The sequence below is a fragment of the Thermobia domestica genome, chromosome 12, assembly GCF_964235325.1.
Source record: "Thermobia domestica chromosome 12, izTheDome1.hap1.1, whole genome shotgun sequence".
Lineage (NCBI taxonomy): Eukaryota > Metazoa > Arthropoda > Insecta > Zygentoma > Lepismatidae > Thermobia > Thermobia domestica.
The window spans coordinates 184,724,493-184,746,447 of NC_137465.1; the positions used below are offsets into that span (position 1 = coordinate 184,724,493).

General features: G+C 36.2%; 1 protein-coding gene across 1 annotated transcript in view; it reads right to left on the reverse strand.

Moving 5' to 3' along the window:
- The window catches only part of LOC145666889 (uncharacterized), a 35,351-nt gene extending 14,523 nt beyond the window's left edge, over positions 1 to 20,828 (reverse strand). The window contains exon 1 of the mRNA XM_081734474.1: positions 19,985 to 20,828. Within this exon, the coding sequence (XP_081590600.1) occupies positions 19,985 to 20,543 (559 nt within the window). The 5' untranslated portion in view covers positions 20,544 to 20,828. The remainder of the gene's footprint in view (positions 1 to 19,984) is intronic.
- Positions 20,829 to 21,955: the final 1,127 nt, after the last annotated feature.

Here is a 21,955-nt window from a genome sequence, read left to right on the forward strand (position 1 = left end):
AAAAAAAAAAAAAAAAAAAAAAAAAAAAAAAGTGAAAAGAGATACCATGAGGCAAGGATATATGTTACTTTTTCAGATAGATTTCATGGAAATACTGATACCCTAGGCCCTTGCTAATGATGCCTAATCCCTTTAAAATTTTCCCAAAATGGCATACTTCCTTCATTTTGCATTTGCTAGGCATGTGTGAAGCATCATTTGGAAGTCTAATTAGCAATGATGTAAGGCTAGAATTTTTGATACTTTCTTTACTTCTGTAACATGTGTCTAGTTCATTATCAGAAACGAAAAGTTTGATATTGCGCTGACGCAAATCGATAAGAAATGGGCCTACCCGATGTTTTTATTTTTTAGTACTAGCATAGACGTCGAAGTTAGGTTTCAATGTTACAAGAAATATCTATGAAGGTTTTCTTTTACTTGGCAAGAACTTTTCCACCTAATTGGGTAATTGGATGGCTTCGGATGGGAAGTTTGCTGTTACGGTACTGACAACACTATGTTACAGTGGCTTCTACACTGATGTGCAAAACTTACGGACCAGATAGATAAAGCAACATAAAATATTGCTTAGAATATGAAAATAAATTAAACCTGAGCTAGAGGTCTCTCCCACATGTGTACAGGGAGCAAGACATTACATAACGTGACATTGCTGCCAACTTTCGTCTTTGCAGTACGAGTTCCAACTGGGGTCAAACGCCACTGTAACGCGGAGGAAGATATGCCAGGCCTTTGGTGAGGGTGTCGTGACTACGCGGAAAATCCAGCGGTGGTTTAACAAGTTTAAGGACTATGGCGAAATACTCCAAGTCGCACCACGTGCCGGAAGATCAACACATGTACAAAATGATCTTCAGGCAGCAATTGAGGTGAACAGTGGCCAGACATTTAAGGAACTGGGACTACAATTCAGTGTGAGTGGAGAAACCATTCGGCAGCACCTGCAACAAGTGGGGAAACACTACAAGTTGGGTCGATGGGTCCCACATGATTTGACTCCGAGCCAGAAGGCAACGCGAGTTGACACGTGTGTTTCTTTGCTGTCTCGTCTGAGGAAGGAGCCATTTCTGGACAGGGTGTTGACATGTGATGAGAAGTGGGTCTTATACGAAGCTCCATGGTGCCGTCATCATTTGTTAGCACCCCACGAACCGGTTCCAAAACAGCCGAAACCAGCACTGCACCAGAAGAAGGTCCTCCCGTGTGTTTGGTGGACTGCTCGCGGCATCGTGCATCGGAAACTGCTACCAGCTGGTCAGAGCATCAATGCAACTATGTACTGTCAGCAGTTAAGCCGTGTTCAAGAAAAACTCAAAACTCTGGAGCCAGCACTTCTGAATCGCAAAGGGTCCTCCTGTTACAGGACAACGCTAAGCCCCACGTGACAACGGATGACCCGGGACACCATTTTACGCCTTGGATGGGAAACACTATTGTATCCGCCATACTCTTCGGATATTGCACCGTCCTATTATCACTTGTTCCATTCCTTGGACAGTCACCTTAGAGGACGCCAGTTCAATATCCTGTAGAGGTGCAAAATGCACTTGATACCTTACCTTCTTCGCTTTACGCCCACAAAATTCTACCGCGATGGAATTCATGGCCTCCAGAACGTTGACAGAAAGTCGTCGATTCTGATGGGGACTATACTTGATCTTCCAGGTACGTCTTAGCCCCAGTTGACATATCTACAGTATGTTGGAAGTGGTGGGTGAGAACTTTCTTGGTTATCTAGGTAGATAGGTTCTGTGTATATATAAGGGTTTAAATTGAATTAGTTACGCACGAAGGTATAATGTTTGGTCGGGGGCAGTAGTTCTTGGTGAAACATAATAAAAACTACCTGAAATATAATTTATGGAGAAATAATAATAATAATAATAATAATAATAATAATAATAATAATAATAATAATAATAATAATAATAATAATAATAATAATAATAATAATAATCTAAGGAAACAGTCTTTTTAGTTGTTCAGAAGGAAATCAACATTTTCCGGTTTTTCAGGCCTCAAAAGGACGCTGCAAGACATTTTTTGGTTTTGTACATTGTAGCTGCCCCCCCTTCAAAAACGACGGCCCCTCCTATATAAACCTGCTGACTACACCCCTAGCATCTTCAAAAGTTTCCCTGCACTGGTAATAAGCTCCATACACATCGTGCCATTTGTGGAAGAAATCATGTATGTTACAACTGTCTATCTGCATCAGTTTGAAGCATCAGCTTGCATACTGCATGACAATAATCCAGTCTGCACGGTTGTTGTCAAAGTTGCAATGGCTGTAGGGTGGATGCTGAACCTCCTGGAAAGCACAGTGTTTCACTTCAGCCTAAGTAACAACAGCCATGCATCACATTATATTCACTCGACCACATGATCAAACCATTTCGACCTCACGCTGACACCATTTCAACGTCGTGCTTACTCAATCTCACTCTCACATTCTTTCGACATCACCCTCACTCGACCTTATGCTGACGACTTCCTATTGACATCACGCTCACTGAACCTCACGCTCTTAACATCCTTTTGACATTACGTTCACTTCGTGAGGTTGAGGTTGGTAAGCATGAGTTTAGAACTCATGAGCGTGAGTTCGAGCATCTTTCATTGTAACACAGAAATAAATCGTTCTGCGATTCCGTTATCAACCCGAAAAGAAAAGTAAATCATGTACCAGAACAGATGAGCAGAAGAAAAATGAATACAGTCGCTCATCCACACATAATAAACATAGAGACTAAGTTAGAGAGGAAAAGTTAGGATTATTAAAATTTAAACAATAAAAATTTCATGTGTTATGCATCTCGTCTGATCAAGAAGAGACATTTTGAAATTAACATTTATTGAATTATTTAAAATAAATGTTATGAAACTGTTATTAGACGTTTCCAGTTTCTAATATCAGAAAAAAAATATAAAAATTACTACCATAATTTACGTATGCGAATCCAACGCTTTGAATTTGTATACTGGACAAACGTACTAACAAAGAAACATACAAATATTTGTTTTTATATATGAGGTATGAAGTGACTTGTATCAGTTTATTTTTGTTGCGTATCAATAGGAGTAAACATAAACAATTGCATAAATAACAGAAAAAAATATCATACTTCGGAAATATTACTGTATTTACAAACGGCAAACGTATCACTTCACAGGCCCGTATCCAGCCAAGACCGCGGTGGCTCAGTGGTAGAGCATTCACCTCTGGTGCTTGGGGTCCCGGGTTGGATCCCAGCCACCGCCAAATGGACCTTGTGTTGGACAAACACCGTGTGTGTGGGTTTTCTCGGGGTTCTCCCGTTTAATCGCATTTTCTTCATTCCACCATTTCATTTCATTACTCATCATCACCGTCTCCTTTAGCCTAACCGGCATAACGTGTGACGTAAAATTTAAATATTTCATTTCATTTTCATTTCCGTATCCAGCCCAAAAATTTAGGGGGTTGGGGGTACGATTTAACCATATTATATTTCCTCACCATATTATAGTTCATTTGCAAGCCTACAGTGAAACTTTTAGGGGAGCAGTAAAAATTTAGGTGGGCCGGCCCACATCCCCCCTTGGATACAGGTCATTCACATTAATAGATGTCGCTGCCAGTGCTGTCACTTGCTTGCTTGACATCAGTAGATGTCGCTAACGAGCAAAGCAATTTTCTGATTTAAAATTACAGTACTAAGACGTTTTATCTGCAACTAAAAAAAATATGTCGGGTTAACATAATTATTCCTAAATTGACAAGGGGTCAAATTCAGTAACAGTCCTTGCAAAATTTTGCGTGCATGTGAATAACAAGTAGTAATCTGAGCATTATAATGCACATATTTGTGGGTGGGCAGACTCAAAATAATGACAATAAAGTTGTTAAATGTTAAACCTGCAGCGTACATCCGGATGAAGGCACAGAAACAGCAACCAGTATTACTAATATTAAATGTAATTTTATGTGACAAAACTAAAATTTACCGCCTCGCATAAGTGGATAATGGATACCCAGCAGACTAAAAATTTGTTTTATATCTTCTTTTACAGACTAGAATCTCTGACCGTTTCACCATAATTTCTTTTAATATAGAGGATAGCTGTGTTCTAAATTGAAAGATTAATGAATTACTTTTAATTTCCAAATAGTAAAGTAATTTCCATGCTTCATATTAATGCAAGTTAAGTATGTGTGTATTTTTTCCCCAGTTTTACTTTCTGTTCAGCAGATAGGACTTAAAGATTATTTCCAAATTTCTGTAAATCGGAAGAAAAAAAAAACGATTTACAGAAATTGAAATAATGTTTGTTTTATCGAAGTGAAAGCTCTGGAAAAATTAAAATAAAACATTTTTCTTGTTGTATCGTAATCTGCTACACCAAAAAATTAAAAAAAGTATCACCTAAAGTTACTCAACATAATCGTTCAAATCACGTATAAAGACTGTCTAATGCAGAAGTATGTAGTACTTTCCTGATTCGGCTGCGCCTTCAATTAAATAAATTCAAATGTTTAAAACTATTTTGATTATTTTTTTCTACAAGATATCCTGAGATTTTTTTTTCCTTGACCAAACTGTATCTTTTCTTTCCTTTTACCAAGCAAATTGCATTCAAGTTACGAAGATTTACAAATTTGTGGACGGTCATAAGATATGTTGTGTCACTTTGTAAAGGTTCTCGCGAAATTTGCGAATCACAATGCATCAGGGAAATTGCAATAGTTAACCATAACTGTTATCTACCAGTAGCATCAGTTCAAATTTTGCTAGGAGAAGGTAAGATTGTTCACTGACATAATAGTTTCACATTGTTAATTAGTATATTAGTTTACAATTTATTAGGGAGCATGTGTTTCTCTAACTCAGGAAAGGAATTGACAACCAGGCCATTCCCAAATGACGTCCTTGGTGACTACTATCGCACACTAAAACTCAAGTTTGGTGTTACGTTGCCGCAAATCGTTATGGTATGAGCTTCTTGGTGAATTTTGCGCCAATACAAATCATGATTGGAAACTTCAAAAATTAAACAAGTGAATTTCATTTCATGAGCAGGGGCGTCATTTAGGGGGGGGCAGGGAGGTGCAATTGCCCCCCCTGAGTTTGAGATTTGTATAGTTTTATCAATAAAATAGTAGTAAATCAGTGAAAAATGCGAAATTTTACTTATATCAAGGGGTCTTGCCCCCCCCCACGCAAAAGCCGAAATGACGCTCCTGTTCATGAGTATACAAGTATAATAGTTTTCTTAACTATGAAGCAGTGGCGGATCTAGATAAGGACCGGGGGCTTAGGCCCCTCTCAGTTTTTGTGACAAAAAATAAGCTATTACTTATATATTTTTCAAATTTATATTGAACTCACTATATATCTATTATAGTCTGGTTTCTGGCTGAATCCCCAATTTTTACCTTCAATATCTGCTACTGCTTTGTAAAGTCAAAATTGATACCGGAAATAGATGACCTTGTCACTTTCGGTTTCAATAGAGGAACATGGTCGAAAACAAAACTTGTTCTTAGAACACTGAATCATTATCAAACAAGTAACACTGTCAAGTACACATCACGTGAAGAAGTTTGTTTTTGTATGACGTAATAGTTCTCAATTAATATTGAAACCGGAAGTAGTAGTATTTTCTACTACATCCGGTTCTAGTAGAGTATTTAGAGTAAGGAAGGAATATATACTTGAGATGTTTAATTGATTGCAGAATCCAGCTTCTCGCTATCTATTATTTATTTTTACTGTATTACGCTAATAAAAAAAAACTGGAAGTGGTTGATTTCTAGTACTTCCCGTAGATGGCTTCATCTCCATCAACGGACTCATTCCTAACTTTAGATTCTCCATATTCTGACCAAAATTGAAAGTGATCCGTCAAATAATTCTTGAGATTATATTTGTTTGCGAACTGACACATATGTTAAAAAATGTTTGGTAAGTCAATCTTCTTGAAAACCGTTTTGTTACTACTACTTGGGAGATTTTGTCCAATAGAATCCAATATTGAAAATTGTAATACTCCTAATTGATTTCAGTCAGACACGTAGCCAAGGGGGGATCCGAGGGTCCGGACCCCCTTTCGAAACCAGAAATGAAAAGATTTAAGGGAGGATAAAACAAAAAGAAACGAGAAAAAGAAGAATCAGCGTAAAAGCAAAAAGCTACAGCAAGCTTTTGTTTACTCTTTCTTATGAGGAGATTTATATTACTTGCAATATATGGTGGCGAATGAGCGGGATATCCTGGACAAGTCGGGGAATTGGAAATTTCTAGAAAAGTTCTGCTACTAGGGAAATTTAAAGCTTTCGAAAGCATAGTACAGTTCTGTAACAGTGTGGACATTTTTCTATCATGATTTTTCGTCATCGCATCTCTACACTATCAAACATGTTATTTCAAAAACAGTTTTCTACTGCTCCTTTAACCTGTTATTTAAAATTGATAGTAGTTGACGTAATAATGAGAACAAAAAGTTATGTCGAAAGAAAGCTCTGTTATCATTTAATTCAACAGAGAAAGGAACGGAGATACTGTAAAATTTTTTACAAGATATTATTGAATATGTACTTTTTTATAATAGTGAAATGCACTTTTTATAGTAGTTGAGATCATAATAAAAGGAATTTAGTTATATTTGAATGAACAGAGGAAGGAACGTAAATATTGAAAAAAAATACTTTTTTTGTTCTTTTACTCAAGATTTCTTCATAGTTTATTAAAATAGTTACTAGCATATTCTCATTTTATTGTCCTAACAAACCAATATATATGTTGTCAGCAAAGTAGTTTAGATCGTTCGAGCTCCTGGGCCTTTTGTATTTCATGTAACCCCCCCCCCCTATTACGAAATCCTGGATGAACGAACCAACATATATTCCAGTAAAATAGTTTAGAATGATCGAGCCCTGGTGTGATGACCACAGTATTTCATGTCACGGAATTCCCTACCCCCTTCACGAAATCCTGGCTACGTGCCTGATTTCAATGGAAGAATGAGAGAGTTGAAGTGGAATCTGTTCTCGGGATCTTGATTCTATATCCAAGAAATCATTTCTGGACTTTTATTACCGTGTTCGTTCTAATAGTTGTAAGTGCCGTAGGAATAAACATTGAAACGTTAAATGCAGTAAACCTCCAGTACATCCGGTTAAAAAAGAAAGAGGTATATGGAATTGGAGATGAAATTATTCTAGGGACAGTGAATCATAAAGTTATTCTTCGTTCTCTTTAACGAATTCTTCTTCCAGAGAGACAACTTTGAAAAGTTGTAAGCAAAATCCTGAAATAATGAAATGAAATCTTTGAGTTTTACGTCCTACGCTTATGCCGGCTAGGCTAAAGGAGACATTGATGATGAGAATTGAATGAAATGGTGGAATGAAGAAAGTGGGAGGAAACGGGAGAACCCCGAGAAAACAAACGCACACAGTGTTTGTCCACCACAAAATTTACTTGGCGCGAGCTGGGATCGAACCAAAAAAACCCTTGCAGCAGCAGGAGAACGTTCTACCACTGAGCCACCACGGCCTGCCGCAAACTCCTGAGGTTTTGGTAAGTTTTCATATATTACTTGCGATCATTTTATGTGTGAATTTATTTAGAAAGAAATTGAATCTGTTAAGAAACTTTTTAGTTCAGTGTAATTTAATAATAATAATAATAATAATAATAATAATAATAATAATAATAATAATAATAATAATAATAATAATAATAAAGAAATGTTTTGTATTGCTGTATAAATTTTACGTATGCCTCCATGAGCGTAGAAAGAGGGGGAGCTTTTGACATTTCTGTGGCGGATATCCTTAGTTACGCCTGCTATCGCTATCAATAAACGTTTCTCTCTCTCTCTCTCTTTCTGTCTGTGATGATCCCAATGAGACCGGAAATTGATTATTTTCTGACAGTTTCAGTTTTAGTAAAGGATTATAAGAGCTATTGTTTGAATCAGTGGTCGAAGTGAGGCAGTATGCGGTGGTATGCCATACCGCCTCTGGATTTTTTAGTGATCAAGACAGACCGTCAAAGGAGAGTAGATGCTAAATACCTTTAGTAAATCCATTTTTATACACCGTAATTGACGAATAGCTTTGCACGTAAGAAGAATTTATTTCTTACGTTCAAATAATCTCTAAGTTGACTACAACGACATTTTTTTTTAAATCTTTTTTCTACCTTTTGCTTTTAAAATGAAGTGACTTCAAAGAAGTTAATCTAGATTATAGTTTAATGTGCCATATTGAATTGCTTATTTTTTATTTTGTGTGTGTCTTCTTGTCTTAATGGATATAAATGTCGTGTTTTGAGCATGGGCAGATCTTCTGGCTGTTTGGAATACCCTTCAGTCGAATGGAGGAACCGGCAGTTTTCCCGCAGAAAATTGTTGGTATAAAAACTCGGTTTTCGAGCATTTCTCTATAATGCAACATAAGAGGATATTTTATTTTTTCAGAGTTGTTGGCTGGGAATCAAAGTCTTTCCATGTCCCTCCCTTCCGTAACTACAGAAAGACTATCCAATGGTTTTTAGTCATTATGTAAAGAGAAATACAATCTTTTTGGCAACCTACCGTCACTGTACTTCAACATTTAGTTAGCCGGTATGTCGAGTCAAAATTGAAATAAAACATAACGCCTCTGCTTTTTTTTTTTTCCCACTTCGAACACTGGTTTGAACACAATCAATATCAGGAAATTGCTTCTCGATATCTCGGACTGTTTTTTCCTCTGTTTCCTATCGACAAATGGAAATCGCCATTTTATAAAACTTCTCATGCTTATAATTAATGTAGTTTGGAAGTTTGGAAAACAGAAAAGTGTGATCATTTTAAGTACTCTTACGAGAAAGAAAACGGATACATTGTGAATAATACCAAGAGCCGTTTCCCATACCAAGTTCACTATAATTTATCAAACTAGCTAACACTTTAATTCTCCATTTCGGAATAATGCTAAAATTTTTCTATATGATTATTTAGATCTTAGTACACAGTGAAATAGCCTATATTAAGATAACACTAGTGAGCCTTGCAATGTTAGTTCGTCCTTCCGTTATTCTGCACGATACCTCTTGAACGTAAGCGAATTTTTGATTTCTTTCCTTTTTCAGTAGATAGCTAGCGCAATTAACCAGACCGAACTCGTTAATGGAGCTAATTCATTAACAATAACTTGTATGCAACCTGCATAGCAGCAGAAAAATGAGGGTTGCCTACAGGGCCGGATCCAGGATTGTCTGGGGGAGGGTGCACCAATAACTACCAAAATAACCAATCACACTGAAACTCTTCAAATGACATGTGGCAATATTCTTTACCCCTGATGCATAGAACGGAGGAAAATATTTTAAAGAGGGTCGCAAGTATTATGCAGGAATAAAATGTTCTCTCCTCCTGGCTTCTGTTTTCTTACCTACTTGACAAATGATATATATTGTTTTGCTTGGTGAATCCTTTGCCTTCAATCTTCAGAAAATCGACTTAAACTATTGCTTTTAGAAAACTCCGCTTTCTTTCAAGTTCCAAACGAAAACATGACGGCAGAAAATTTCGGAGTATTGCTATTTTCACTGTTAGCTTCTCATTTTAGATAGTGTATATTTACGACGAAGGGGGGTGCGCGTGCACCTTTGTACACCCCTAAATCCAGCCTTGGTTGCCTATAATAAAAGGTTATAGAATTACATTATTCTCTCTCCTTTCTTCAAGCCAAGTTTATTACTTTAGAAAACTATGCTATAACATCGATATGATAATACTGCAAGATTTAGAGAACGGCTATAGTTATCCTTTTGTCAGCAAATATCAGAATAAAAATGGTAAGGCAAAGCGGGAAATAATTTCTGTTTGATTTGATTTGAGTGTCCCCAGGAATAATTTTCATCTCCGTTTTTATTTCTCCACTTTCAATGGAAAGTGCTAAAAAAACAAAACTGGATTTCAATATGGATCTCCGTAGAACAAAATCGCTACAAGGTAGCGATAAATAGTTTCTGGGTATTGATTTGGGATCCGAAGAACATCTTTCTACATCTTCATAGATATCTCTTTATTGAAACCCAAACTGATAGATCAAATATTTCCGGGATTTGTAGAATTTTATACCACATAGTTTGATAATCTACCACCAATTCACAACGTTAAACGAAATGCACTTGTTGTCGATATACTCTCCAATACTGAAAGAATGCGCCTTCAAATCAAACATAATGTCACAGTCTTAGTTGACACATTGTAGGCAAGAAGGAAGAAAAATCTCATAATCTTAGCTAGTTGGAAAGCAAGGAGCAGTGTCACATGTACACCACGTGAAGAAGTTTGGCTTTTATGGAGTGATGTTTTCTCAATTACCATTGAAACCGGAAGTGATAGTACATTTCCACCATTTTTTTTTTTTTTTTTTTTTAGTAGAGAGATTGGAGTGATGAAAACATTTGGACATTCTTGGAACATTTCATTGATTGCAGAAAACCACTTCCAGCTGTCTATTACCATTTATATTCTATAGCAATCAACGTTCAAACCGGAAGTAGTGAATTGCTACTACTTCCGGTTTGAACAGAGAGTTAAGAGAGAAGATGGGACCTATTCTTAAAACGCCAAATCAATATAAAAATAACCGCTTCTCACTGTCTGGTACCATTTTTGGCTCTATGTATCTATTTCAATATTGTAAACGGAAGTTGTAGCGAATTTCTATCACTTCTGTTTTAGTAGCGAGTTTAAACATGGAATTAAAATGTGTTCTTTGGACGGTTAATTGACTGTAGCAAGCCAATTTTCGCTATCTATTTCCGTTTCTATACTGCAGCTAGTAAAAATCGTGAAAGCCAGAAATTGTGTATTTCTACCACTTCCGGTTTGAATTCACTTTCGTCAACGAATTGGATTCCTACGTTTCGACTTCCATATCCTGGTCAAAATGGATGGTGGTTCATGAAGTAGTTTTAGGGAATTTTGTTTCCCGGACGGACTAGCAGAGTGAGAAAATACTGTAGATAAAGTAGTTTTTGTAAACCAAATTCCTTAATTAGTAGTTTATTTTGTACTAGCATCAATTACAAGCTTCACTGGGTTAAACTTTGAAAAACTAGTAATATGTTCCATTAGTCAATCACTTTTTACTATTACTAAATTGCTCTTTGATATTGGTCAATTTCGGTGTTTATATATATATATATATATATATCCCTCTCCTTCCATGTTGCGGGGCACTGCATCGGAAGTATCATTGTTCATCTCAGCGACCCCAAAAAGCATGAATTCGACACTGATATTGGTCATTTCAATCATTTATATATATATATATATATATATATATATATATATATATATATATATATATATATATATCCCACTCGCCCAAGTTGCGGGGCTGAATTTGAATTTAAACAGCACTAGAAGTACTACTGTTTATCTCAGCGACTCCAAAAACTATAGATTTGACATAATATCGGTCATTTTCGATCATTTTCAAATGTCTCTCCCCCTCCCTTAAGTTACACCGTCAAAATGATATAACAAAAATCATCTCAGATTCGAACTTCATCTAGGTTGAAAATTTGATCGAGATCGGTCCGGTGTTAAAGAGTTGTTAAGTTTTACTTATTTTTATATATCTCTCCCTCCCATCCCCATTCCCTAAGTTCTACCGTCAAAAGGATATAATAAAAACCACCCCAGGTCCGAACCTCATCTATGTTGATAATTAGATTAAGATCGGTCGGGTGGTTTAAGCGTGATAAAATCACAAAGACAGTCACTTTTATTTTTATTTTTTACATATATGTTCCCTCTCTCCTATATTCTGCCGTCAAAGTAAAATGATGAAATCATCCCAGGTCTGAACCTTATCTATGTTGAAATTTTGATCGAGATCGGTCGTGTGGTTCAAGAGTTGTTAACTCCCGAACATGGTCACTTTTATTTTTATGTTTATTGATTTTTGTATATCTGGCCCTCCTCCCTCTCCCCTATGTTGTTTCGTCAAAGTGAAACGGAAAAATTTATGCCACACACGAACATAATCTATGTTGAAAATTTGATCGTGATTGGTCCTTTGGTTCAAGAGTTACTAAGTTTTATTTATTTTTTTATAAGTCCCTCTCTTCCCTCTCCCCTAACATCAACCGTCAAAGTGAATAGCCAAAAACACTCCCATGCCAATATTACATTTACGTCAAAAATTTGATCGAGATCGGTCTGGTGGTTCAAAAGTTTAAGAGTCACAAATATAGTCATTTACAATTTTATAATATAGATTTCTAAAACAAGAGAAAATGTTTTTAAAAAAGTAAGTTTTTTTTTTTTTTACTTCTAGAATACATGGTGAGGCAAAAGTCAGGTTACTTAGAGACGTATAATGTTTGGTCGATGCGTATACTTTAGCATCAATGCATGTGTGTAAGCAAGGCTTCCATTTCTCTGAGAAAATCTTGTCAATACATTGCTAAATGCATTCTTTCAGATGATGTGTATTCTGAATGTCAACTGAGTAGGTAATAGCTTTTAAATAACCCCACATTGAGAAAAGGTACATCGGCCAAATCCAAATTCTATTGTCACAAGTCATGAGAAGAAAATCCACCAAATATCTCAATTCTTCTTTAAACGACATATAAGCAAGAATTAATAAACTAAGCGAGTCCTCGTCCCTTAACTCACAGAGCAGAAATTCCTATTCTCACGGATGGGATTTCTCTCAAAATCCGTCACTGCATCAAAGAGAGAAATTCATCGGTATTAGGTCTGGAGACCGTGGTGGCCATTCAACAGAACCATGTTCAACCAATCCATGCGTCAAGAGATTTGACACCCAACCATTCACGGACAATTAAACTTGTAATAAGGAAGGCTACCGTTCTGTTGAAATATTCCTCTGTAACCTAACTTTTGACTCCATGTGTTCAAAAAAAAGAAAGAAAAAAGAAAAGAAAAGAAAAGAAAAAGAAAGAAAAAAGAAAAGAAAAGAAAAAGAAAGAAAAAAGAAAAGAAAAAGAAAAGAAAAAAGAAAGAAAAAGAAAAGAAAATATCAAGGAGGAAAGATTAGCACCTTTACTGTCTGGCGAGCATGGTGTCTCAAACCGTAATACAAAGAAAGGGAAATGAAATGAAATCTTTCAGTTTCAGCTCCTACGTTTATGCCTGTAGGCCAAGGCGGACGATAATTAAGGCAATTGAATAGTGATGAAAAAATTAGTGGAATGATAAAGTAGGAGGAAACAGGAGTACCCCAAGAAAATCAAGGAACACAATGTTGTTACCAAACGATTATTTGGCGGAGATCGAACCAAGGACCCCACACATCAGAGGTAGATGCTGTTCCACTGGGGCACTATGCCTCCCCACCATAAGACAATGTGTATCATATATTTTTCCTGCTTCGCTATTGCTCACCCCACAGTTAGGATTGCTAATATATGCCAAATATCACAACATTACTGATTTCTGTGAGGTATTGTTATAAGATATTTTATTTAATTGTTATAAAAAGATAATTACTAAGAGGGGGTCGTAGTGGCTCAGCGGTAGAGCGTTCACCTCCGGTGCTTGGGGTCCCTGGTTCTATCCCAGCTCGCGCCGTGTGGACTTTGTGGTGGACAAACACCGTGCTCGTGGGTTTTCTCGGGGTTCTCCAGTTTCCTCCCACTTTCTTCATTCCACCGTTTCTCTCATTATCACCGTCTCCTTTAGCCTCACAGGCATAACCGTGGGACGTTAAACTTAAAGATTTCATTTCATTTCATTTCATAATTACTAAGAACATTATAAAAATTTTCTTTGGAAAACGTAATTAGGATATAAACTTCTAATTATTAAATATATTTTTTCAATAAATGAAATGTTTTTTTTAATATTTCTAATTTATATATTAGCTATTTGTACTTTCCCTGTTTTACATTTAAAGCAAGACAGGGCATTTGAGTACAATATACTTAGGTTTAAAATAATACAATACTTAGATTTAAAATAATTTGTAAAATACTATTTATAGTAATTACTATTGATTGAATCAATTCATGGATATTTAATATCCTTTTTGTGTACGGAACGCACTAACATCATTTCAGGTTTTGCCACGGAGGAAGGGGCAAGGATGTTCACTGACATAAAACTTTGACGGATTTTTTTTAGTATGTTAGTATGCAATTTGCTTAAAAAAAAAATGTTTCTAAAACTCAAGAGGGCAATTGTCCCTGGTCTTATCAAATGACGCCCCTGACCGAAAGTACTCGTATGGGAGAAGTCCTTCTGCTTAATGTGTGATTCAAGTTGGGTTTTATTTCGAAACAAGTAACCTTATCAAGAATTGAACCCAAGACCAGGCCAAATAGAATTACCTATAGTTCTGATCAGCCCGAGAATATAATCGAAAATAATGTTAATCAAATGGGATTTATTACAAAGTACTGTATTTGAGTTTCAAAGTCTTTCACGTTCGATACTGTATGAGATATTATTCACCAAGACCGCCGATTTCTCTGTAAATTTAGGGGGGCCCATTCATAAAAAAAATACGTATAACAATAACAAATACATATAAAAAATTAATATTCATTAAAATACATGGGGGTCCATATGAGCTTTAGGGGGCCCGGACCCCCCAAGATCGGCGCCCTTGTTATTCACAATATTTCTTAGTGAACTACCGCGTACTAAAGTTAAAAAGTACAAACACTAATATTAATTTTAAATAAAGCACTGTTGTAACGCTATATTTATCAGGTGAAATAAGTTTAACGACGACCATGAACAAACGTTTTAAATTTGCCATCTGTTTACCGTCGCTGTGACTTCCTTATAGGGCACATGCAAGAGAAATAAACGAAAGAAGTGTATCTTAATGCAGACATCTTTAAAGCAGGTAATAAAAAGTTACCGTTTGCACTTCCATCATATCATTACTGTTATTTTATCATTTAAAATTTCAAACAAACATAAACAGGTTAATTTTTGTTTCTGAGAATTAAATGAAAATATTAATGGCTATAATAAAAGTATTAATTCTATTCTGTTATGCTTAACATTTTTTGTTTAATGTTTGAGTTAATACGATTTTAATATTGATAATACAGAACGAAAATTGTTATTATGATATAAAACAATTATGCTGATCTTCCTAGATCCTAAATCCTTCCACGATGCTTTTTTTTTTAACTACTCAATTTATTTCGACTTCTATATCTGTACCTATAGCTTAATTGTAGGTATGGAATTTTCGTATATTCCAGTTGTCATATTTTCCTTAAAATTTTTATCTTTGGTGATAATTTTTGCCTAAATTTGAATTATCTAAGCTGTGTAAGTTGATAACGTAAAGAATTAATAAAAAACTCAATTTTTGATTTGATTTTAGTGTCTCAAATGTCTCAATTCTTATCAAAGAAATCAGAATACTTCTCCACAGTGGCGTATTTAGGGGGGAGAGCTTCCAGGCTTAAGCCCCCCGAAATCTTACTTACTAGAGTAAAGTATATGAAATATCTTGCAGAATTTTCACATTTTCAGGCAAAGCCTTCCCCCAAAGTTAGCAAAGCCCCCCCGAAACAAAATCGTAAATACGCCACTGCTTCTCCATATACATCTATCAAAAATTATAAATAATATTGAATAAAAGTATAAATCAAGAACTACACAATGTTGAACTGTTAAACTAGGATTACAAATAGCTTATTACTCCCTTTACTTGAAAATCTCTATGAAGGTTTTTTTTTTTTTTTTTTTTTTTTTTATTGATCAAATAATCAAAAGTAACAGTCACCGATATGCATTTGTATAATTTGGTTCATTCCTTACTTCCTTTGCTGGCCTAAGTTATTGTACTGCCACGTAAAGCTCTCTTTTGTTTTTAGCTTTTTACCCTGTCACCTACTGACAATACTACAAAGCTTACTGATGCTATTCGTACGTAGCAACATCGCATTAGCATTGAATGACCTTGAACCACAGAATTTCCTGTCTCAGACTATAGTACTGTTATTGTCAACAGGAAATATTAGTAACCCGCACGTCACACCCTACTAATTCTGGAGTATAACTTTTCCATTCTTCGTAACACAAATGTAAACAAAAAGCAGATATCTAAGATTGGTTAAGACATAAGGTAATGAAAGTCCATTAAAGTTATTGTTTAAATAAAATTGATTGTTTACTTTCAGCGCCGTAACTTAGATATTTTTTCTGGGGGCGCAAGCATTAATATTTGGGCCTCCTAGAAAAAGATCGAAAGAAGGGGTCACAAAATTCGAAAACAGGCTCCTTCTTTCCATCTTTTTTCCCTGATTTTGCCCGCCCCCGCCCCCCGTTCCAAACTTATCCCGTCATTTTACGTACTTTCAATGTTCCAAAATGTCTTTACTTCTTCCAGAATGTCGTAAGATGCTTTTTACTTAGCCATAAGATTTAAAATGCATTCTCCCCGAGTGGCATGGAAGCTAGTTTTAAAATTTCAGTGAAGATTATCTTAATAGAAGATTAAATTTAATACTGTCTGCCTCGAAACAACAATACTTCCCTTTTAGAGATTGAAATAGAATACAAATTTGGATCACAATGGTTCAATGCCAGAACGCTCATCTTTGGTGTGAAGTGTTCCTGGTTCGATCCCAATCCATGTGACTTGTGGTGAACATTACGTAAACTAATTCACAATCATTCATTTTCATTATTCATTCGCCTTCTTCAATATAAAAACATACCGATGGGAAGTAAAATTTCAAATTTCATTTTTTTTTCAATTTTTGAAAACGGGACATCTAAAATAGACTATTCTTTAAATTTAATATTATAAAATAAATTATAATAATCCTTACTTTCAGTGTACATATTCAACATGTTTCTCTACTTTAGCACCATGGTTCAGGGGTGGATCCGAGGGAGGAGCGATTGGGGTGATCGACCCCCAGAATAGGATACTTTTTATTTTAAAAATAAAACCTATCCTAAAAATTTTCTCCTTTGTATTATAAATGTAAGATAAACCCTATTGACTTCGAACGACGCCCCCCCCCCAAACTTTCAGTCTAGATCCGCCCCTGCCATGGTTATAGTACATCATCCAATGTTTAATTTCGGATGAAGACTATACTTGTCTCAGCACCATTAGTGGGGGATCTAGCTCTAGGCCGGGGAGCTCAGGACCCTCGGTTTTTTGAGTGACAAAAATAATTTAAGGTATTATTTATATATTTTTGAAAGTTTATAGTAAACTCATAATATACCTATTATAGTCTGGGTTCAGGGTGGCTCCCCCAGTTTCTACCTTCTAAATCCACCACCGCAGGAGGCAATCATCTGGTTAGTTTGTGGTTTTACGTTATTCTCGAGCACTGAAGCCTCATTGATCCAGGAGCGGATCCAGGACGGACTTCTCGGGGGTGGTGGTGATACTGCTACTTAGAGCTACTTTTAAGAGATCCAAACTCTAGGATGGGTTTTATTTATATATAAAAAATAAGAAGGTTTTCACTTCTGGGAGGGCAATCGCCCAATCGCCCCCTGGATCCGCCATTGCATTGATCCTATGTTTACATATTAATATAGAACTAGAACTAAATAGACTCTCAACAGGAATCGAAATTGTAATTTCTTTTAACAAAAGCTGTATTGTAAAGCATTTAACCACAAGGAACGCACTATAGGTCAACTGAACGTGCTATTTGAAAACGAGAATCATTCCAAAAATGAAAAATGAAATGAAATCTTTAAGTTTTACGTCCCACGTTATGCAGGTTAGGCTAAAGGAGACGGTGATGATGAGAAATGAATGAAATGGTGGAATGAAGAAAGTGGGAGGAAACGGGAGAAATTCAAGAAAACCCACGAGCATTGTGTCTGTCCACCACAAAGTCCACACGGCGCCAGCTGGGATCGAACCAGGGACCCCATGAACGCTCTACCACTGAGAGAATCATTCCAATTTTGCGAAAATGAAACATTGCTATGTGTTTTGAATAGTATAACAGCTATTACAGTTCTTTCGGGAAATAAACTTTACAATTACATTATTTTGACAAGTATTCAATGACATACTGACGTAAAGAACAAAAGAAATATGGCCAGAAGTTTGTTCATATTTTCTCAAAATCAGCTAAACGGAATGTTTCCCTTCCTCAAATCACACATTCAAATTAGAAGATTAAATAAATTAAGAGGCAGTGAATTCCAATCTAAAGAACCAGAATTATCAGCAATTAAAGTCTAAATATTGACCTTACACCATACAACCAAAAGACGTGTGCCTGGCCATAGCCAGTTGCGGATTCTTTTGCCAGGGGACTTCAATTCCTTCCTTCGTTTCATGGTCAATTCATTTTGTAGTTCAAAGTTCCTTTTCAACAGTGAAAGCTATATGAAAAGCGACATCTACAATTTATAAAAAATGAAATGAAATCTTTGTTTTACGTCCCACGATTATACCGACTAGGCTAAAGGAGACGTGATGATGAGAAACGATGGAATGAAGAAAGTGGGAGGAAACGGGAGACTTTCGAGAAAACCCAATACATGGTGTTTGTCCTCCACAAAGCTCACTTGGCGCGAGCGGGAATCGAACCAAGGACCCCATGCACCAGATGTGATCGCTGTACCACTGAGCCACCGCGGCCCCCATTTACATTTTGTTATTTAGACATAGGAAATACACAAGAATTAGCCACATGTCTACCGAGAGTTTGAGATTTTATTTTCTAGAGAGGGATTTCGTATTAAGCTGCAGAATCTCACGATATTATAATAAATACAATGAAAAGTATTTATAAGTTGCCCACGCAGGAAATGGACAAAACTTATAGAAAAGGGCAATTTACGGAGTAATAATAACAATACTCGGACTTGTAAATGGGACAAAGTTCTCCCATCGGAAATCGAACCCGGGATTAGGCGCACAGGAAACCAGTTGCCACAAAGAGATACATATTAATACAATTCTATTATTTTTAACTTCGAAAACAATAATCTTAATTGAGTGTACTATCTTCTAGAAAGTTTTTCCTTTCTTTTTTTTCCTTCTTTCTCTCTTTATGTATATTGCAAATATATCAAAATTAATTTTCCTACATAGAAATTACTGACACAAGTAGCCTACATTTTGGTGAGAAGGTACCTTGTTTTCCCAGTCTCTTTTGGTTCTATAGGGCCAAGTTACTAGTGTGCGGCTCTTCTTCTTGTGTGATGGTCATTAGTTCGAATACTTGTTTGCCTCAAATATTAAACCGACTACAAAAATGTATCCAACATGAAGAAATAGATCTTGTCCCATATAGTTTCGGTGTTAAAAAGGAATATTGAACTTCAATCTACCAACGTCTTTTTAGTACACAGTGGTTCAATGGTAAACAACTCATCTCTAGTGTAAGAAATCGTTGGTTCGATATTAAGTTATGATTTTTTAATGGATAACATAATATGCGTGGGTTCACCCGAGGTTTTCCTGTTTCCCCCAACTTTCTCTTTCCACTAACTATTTTACAATAATTCACTTTAATTAATCATCTGTCTCCCTTAGCCTAAAGGGCATAGACGTACAAGATAAAACTGAAATATTTCATTTCATATTTTCTATAAACGTTTTCCTTAATTAAATACAGATATAGTAGCTGTCCATGAATATTACAAATTGTTGAGAGAGAGAAAAAAAAAATATGAAAAGGATACTATGAAATGCAATCAGCAAAATATGAACTGAGAATTTCAATATAAGAAATTAATGAAGTGAAATCTTTCAGTTTAACGTCCCATTATTATGTCTTTTAGGCTAAGGGAACAATGGTTAAGGCAAGTGAATGGCAATGAAACAATTGGTGGAATGAGCATGTGGCAGAAAATGGGAGTACCCCGAGAAAATCCACACTTACTTAACCAGAAATCAAACCAGGGACCCCACGCTCCACCACTGAGCCACCGTGCCCCGTTAATATAAGAAATTAAAATTCACCAATTAATATAACAATAAATTTTTAAAAAAACTCACCTTCACTAATGTTGTCTACGCCTTCCGTAAGATCTGCAAGTCTGAATTGTACTGTCCTGGTCCTCAAGAATTTGTAAATGCGATCCAAAAACATTTCGTCCAATTTTTCTTCTCGAGCCTCTTCACTTCGGGGTAAATTAGCCTCAAGGTCCTTCTCCGAAAGCATTTTTCCTTCCGGAGTAGCTGAGTCTCCAGCGGTTGGTGCTTTAACAAGAGTAATACTATCTGTTAATTTAATATAGTCCATTCTTAGTGCCCTATCTGCAGCCACAACAGCTTTCGTCTTGAGACACGGCATCACATCAGTCCCTTTAGTAATACATTCACTATAAATTTTATACATCATTTTCAAGTCACTCCAGGATGATGATGATGATGATGATGAATCCATGCCTCTTCCTTCTACTTCGTCATCACCGTTGTCTGTCACTTGTTCTTTATGCAATGAAGTTTCTTTGTTCACCGTTGATGACGATGGTAAAGGCGATATTTTGGCTGTTACAATGCCTAAAGCGGTACAGATGACCGCAAGGGTCCACAATAACTGGGCATTTGCCATTTTGTTTTTCTAGCGTTCGTTACACGCACACCAGATGATAGTCCAGCAGCTTATTTAACGTCCTCACTGGGATGTGGCTACTTGCAAAATGTTATGATGTCCTATAAGGTTGTGCGCTTTTATTGCGATAGGTATCCACTTCGATTCTCCCCTCTTTCATCTCTCTCCCTTCTCCTGTACGACTGGCAACAATCAACCCAGTCTAGTTGTTAATCCTTTTCCTCTTTTTTTTTCCCTTAACAATGTTCTTCTCCCTCTAGTTATAATATGCACTTGGCGGTCACGATTTGCTTCTACAAGTCTCTCTCAAGTCCACCTGTGCGAGAAAGAAAGATCCCGGTAGGCGGCGCGGGGGGAAGGCAGGGGAGGAACAGTGCCTCTAAGTGGAGCATAAGAAATCGAACTCTTTTCCTGTTGTTTTTTTAAATAAAAGAAAAAGAAGAAAAGCCGGCAGAAGCCACTATGTCTACTACAATATATGTGTAAAACATTTGCAATTCATTCAAAAGTCCCATATACTTATACTTGTGTTAACCCTTTTCAAAGAAGCTCATAAACGCTTTACTTTAATGGCATCTTTTTTCTTTCATACTCTAATTCTTATTGTCACTTTTCAAGTGCAGGAACACTTTCAGTGTTGCTAGCTTTGAATTAAGTTTTCTAATTAAACAACGAAAATGTAATCAAGTTATAAATTCTATTGTTTAGTAATTCAACTGAACAATGTTTTTTTTTTTTTTTTTGTGAATATGGAAAACACAACGCTTAATGGACTGGTTGGATTTGAAGATTAGAGTCCGTCTCAGCACCGAAGCTGTATGAGATATGGACTTAAAGTTTTAAGATGAAATCAGAACCATCGTAATGCGTTCAATTTTTTAAACCCTCTCCCAGTGGGAATCGAACCCAGAACCCTGTGAACCAACCTCGCGAGCCCTACCAAATTGGACCAGTAGGTAGGGCTAATACTTAATCAAAGTTAATGTTGCTTAGAGACAGATGATCAGACCAGGTTTTTACTTGCTTTTACTTATAACTAGTGACCGGATGTTATGAGGTTATAGGGGAGCTTACCCTAGTACCGGATTGTTCCCAGTGCCGGACAGTAGTAGTTTTAGCATTCCGATGCTAGTGAGCAATAGCTGTTCTACATGCATCTGTAGTATTTATCAACAGGGGTAAATATTTGGCTCTACTTGTCTGTCGTGCGCGCCAGTCTCATGTAAGTAGCTAAAAACTGGTCGTCGCTGTTGTTTTGCATTACGCATATAAATTTTACAGAATATTTTCACCCTCTTCACGTAAGAGAAGTAAATTTATTTTACTCTCATAATACTTTTAATAATTAAAGAATCGTTCAGTGTGGAAGCATTAACTAAAATTTCCATGGTGTCTAGTTGGTAATAATGTTT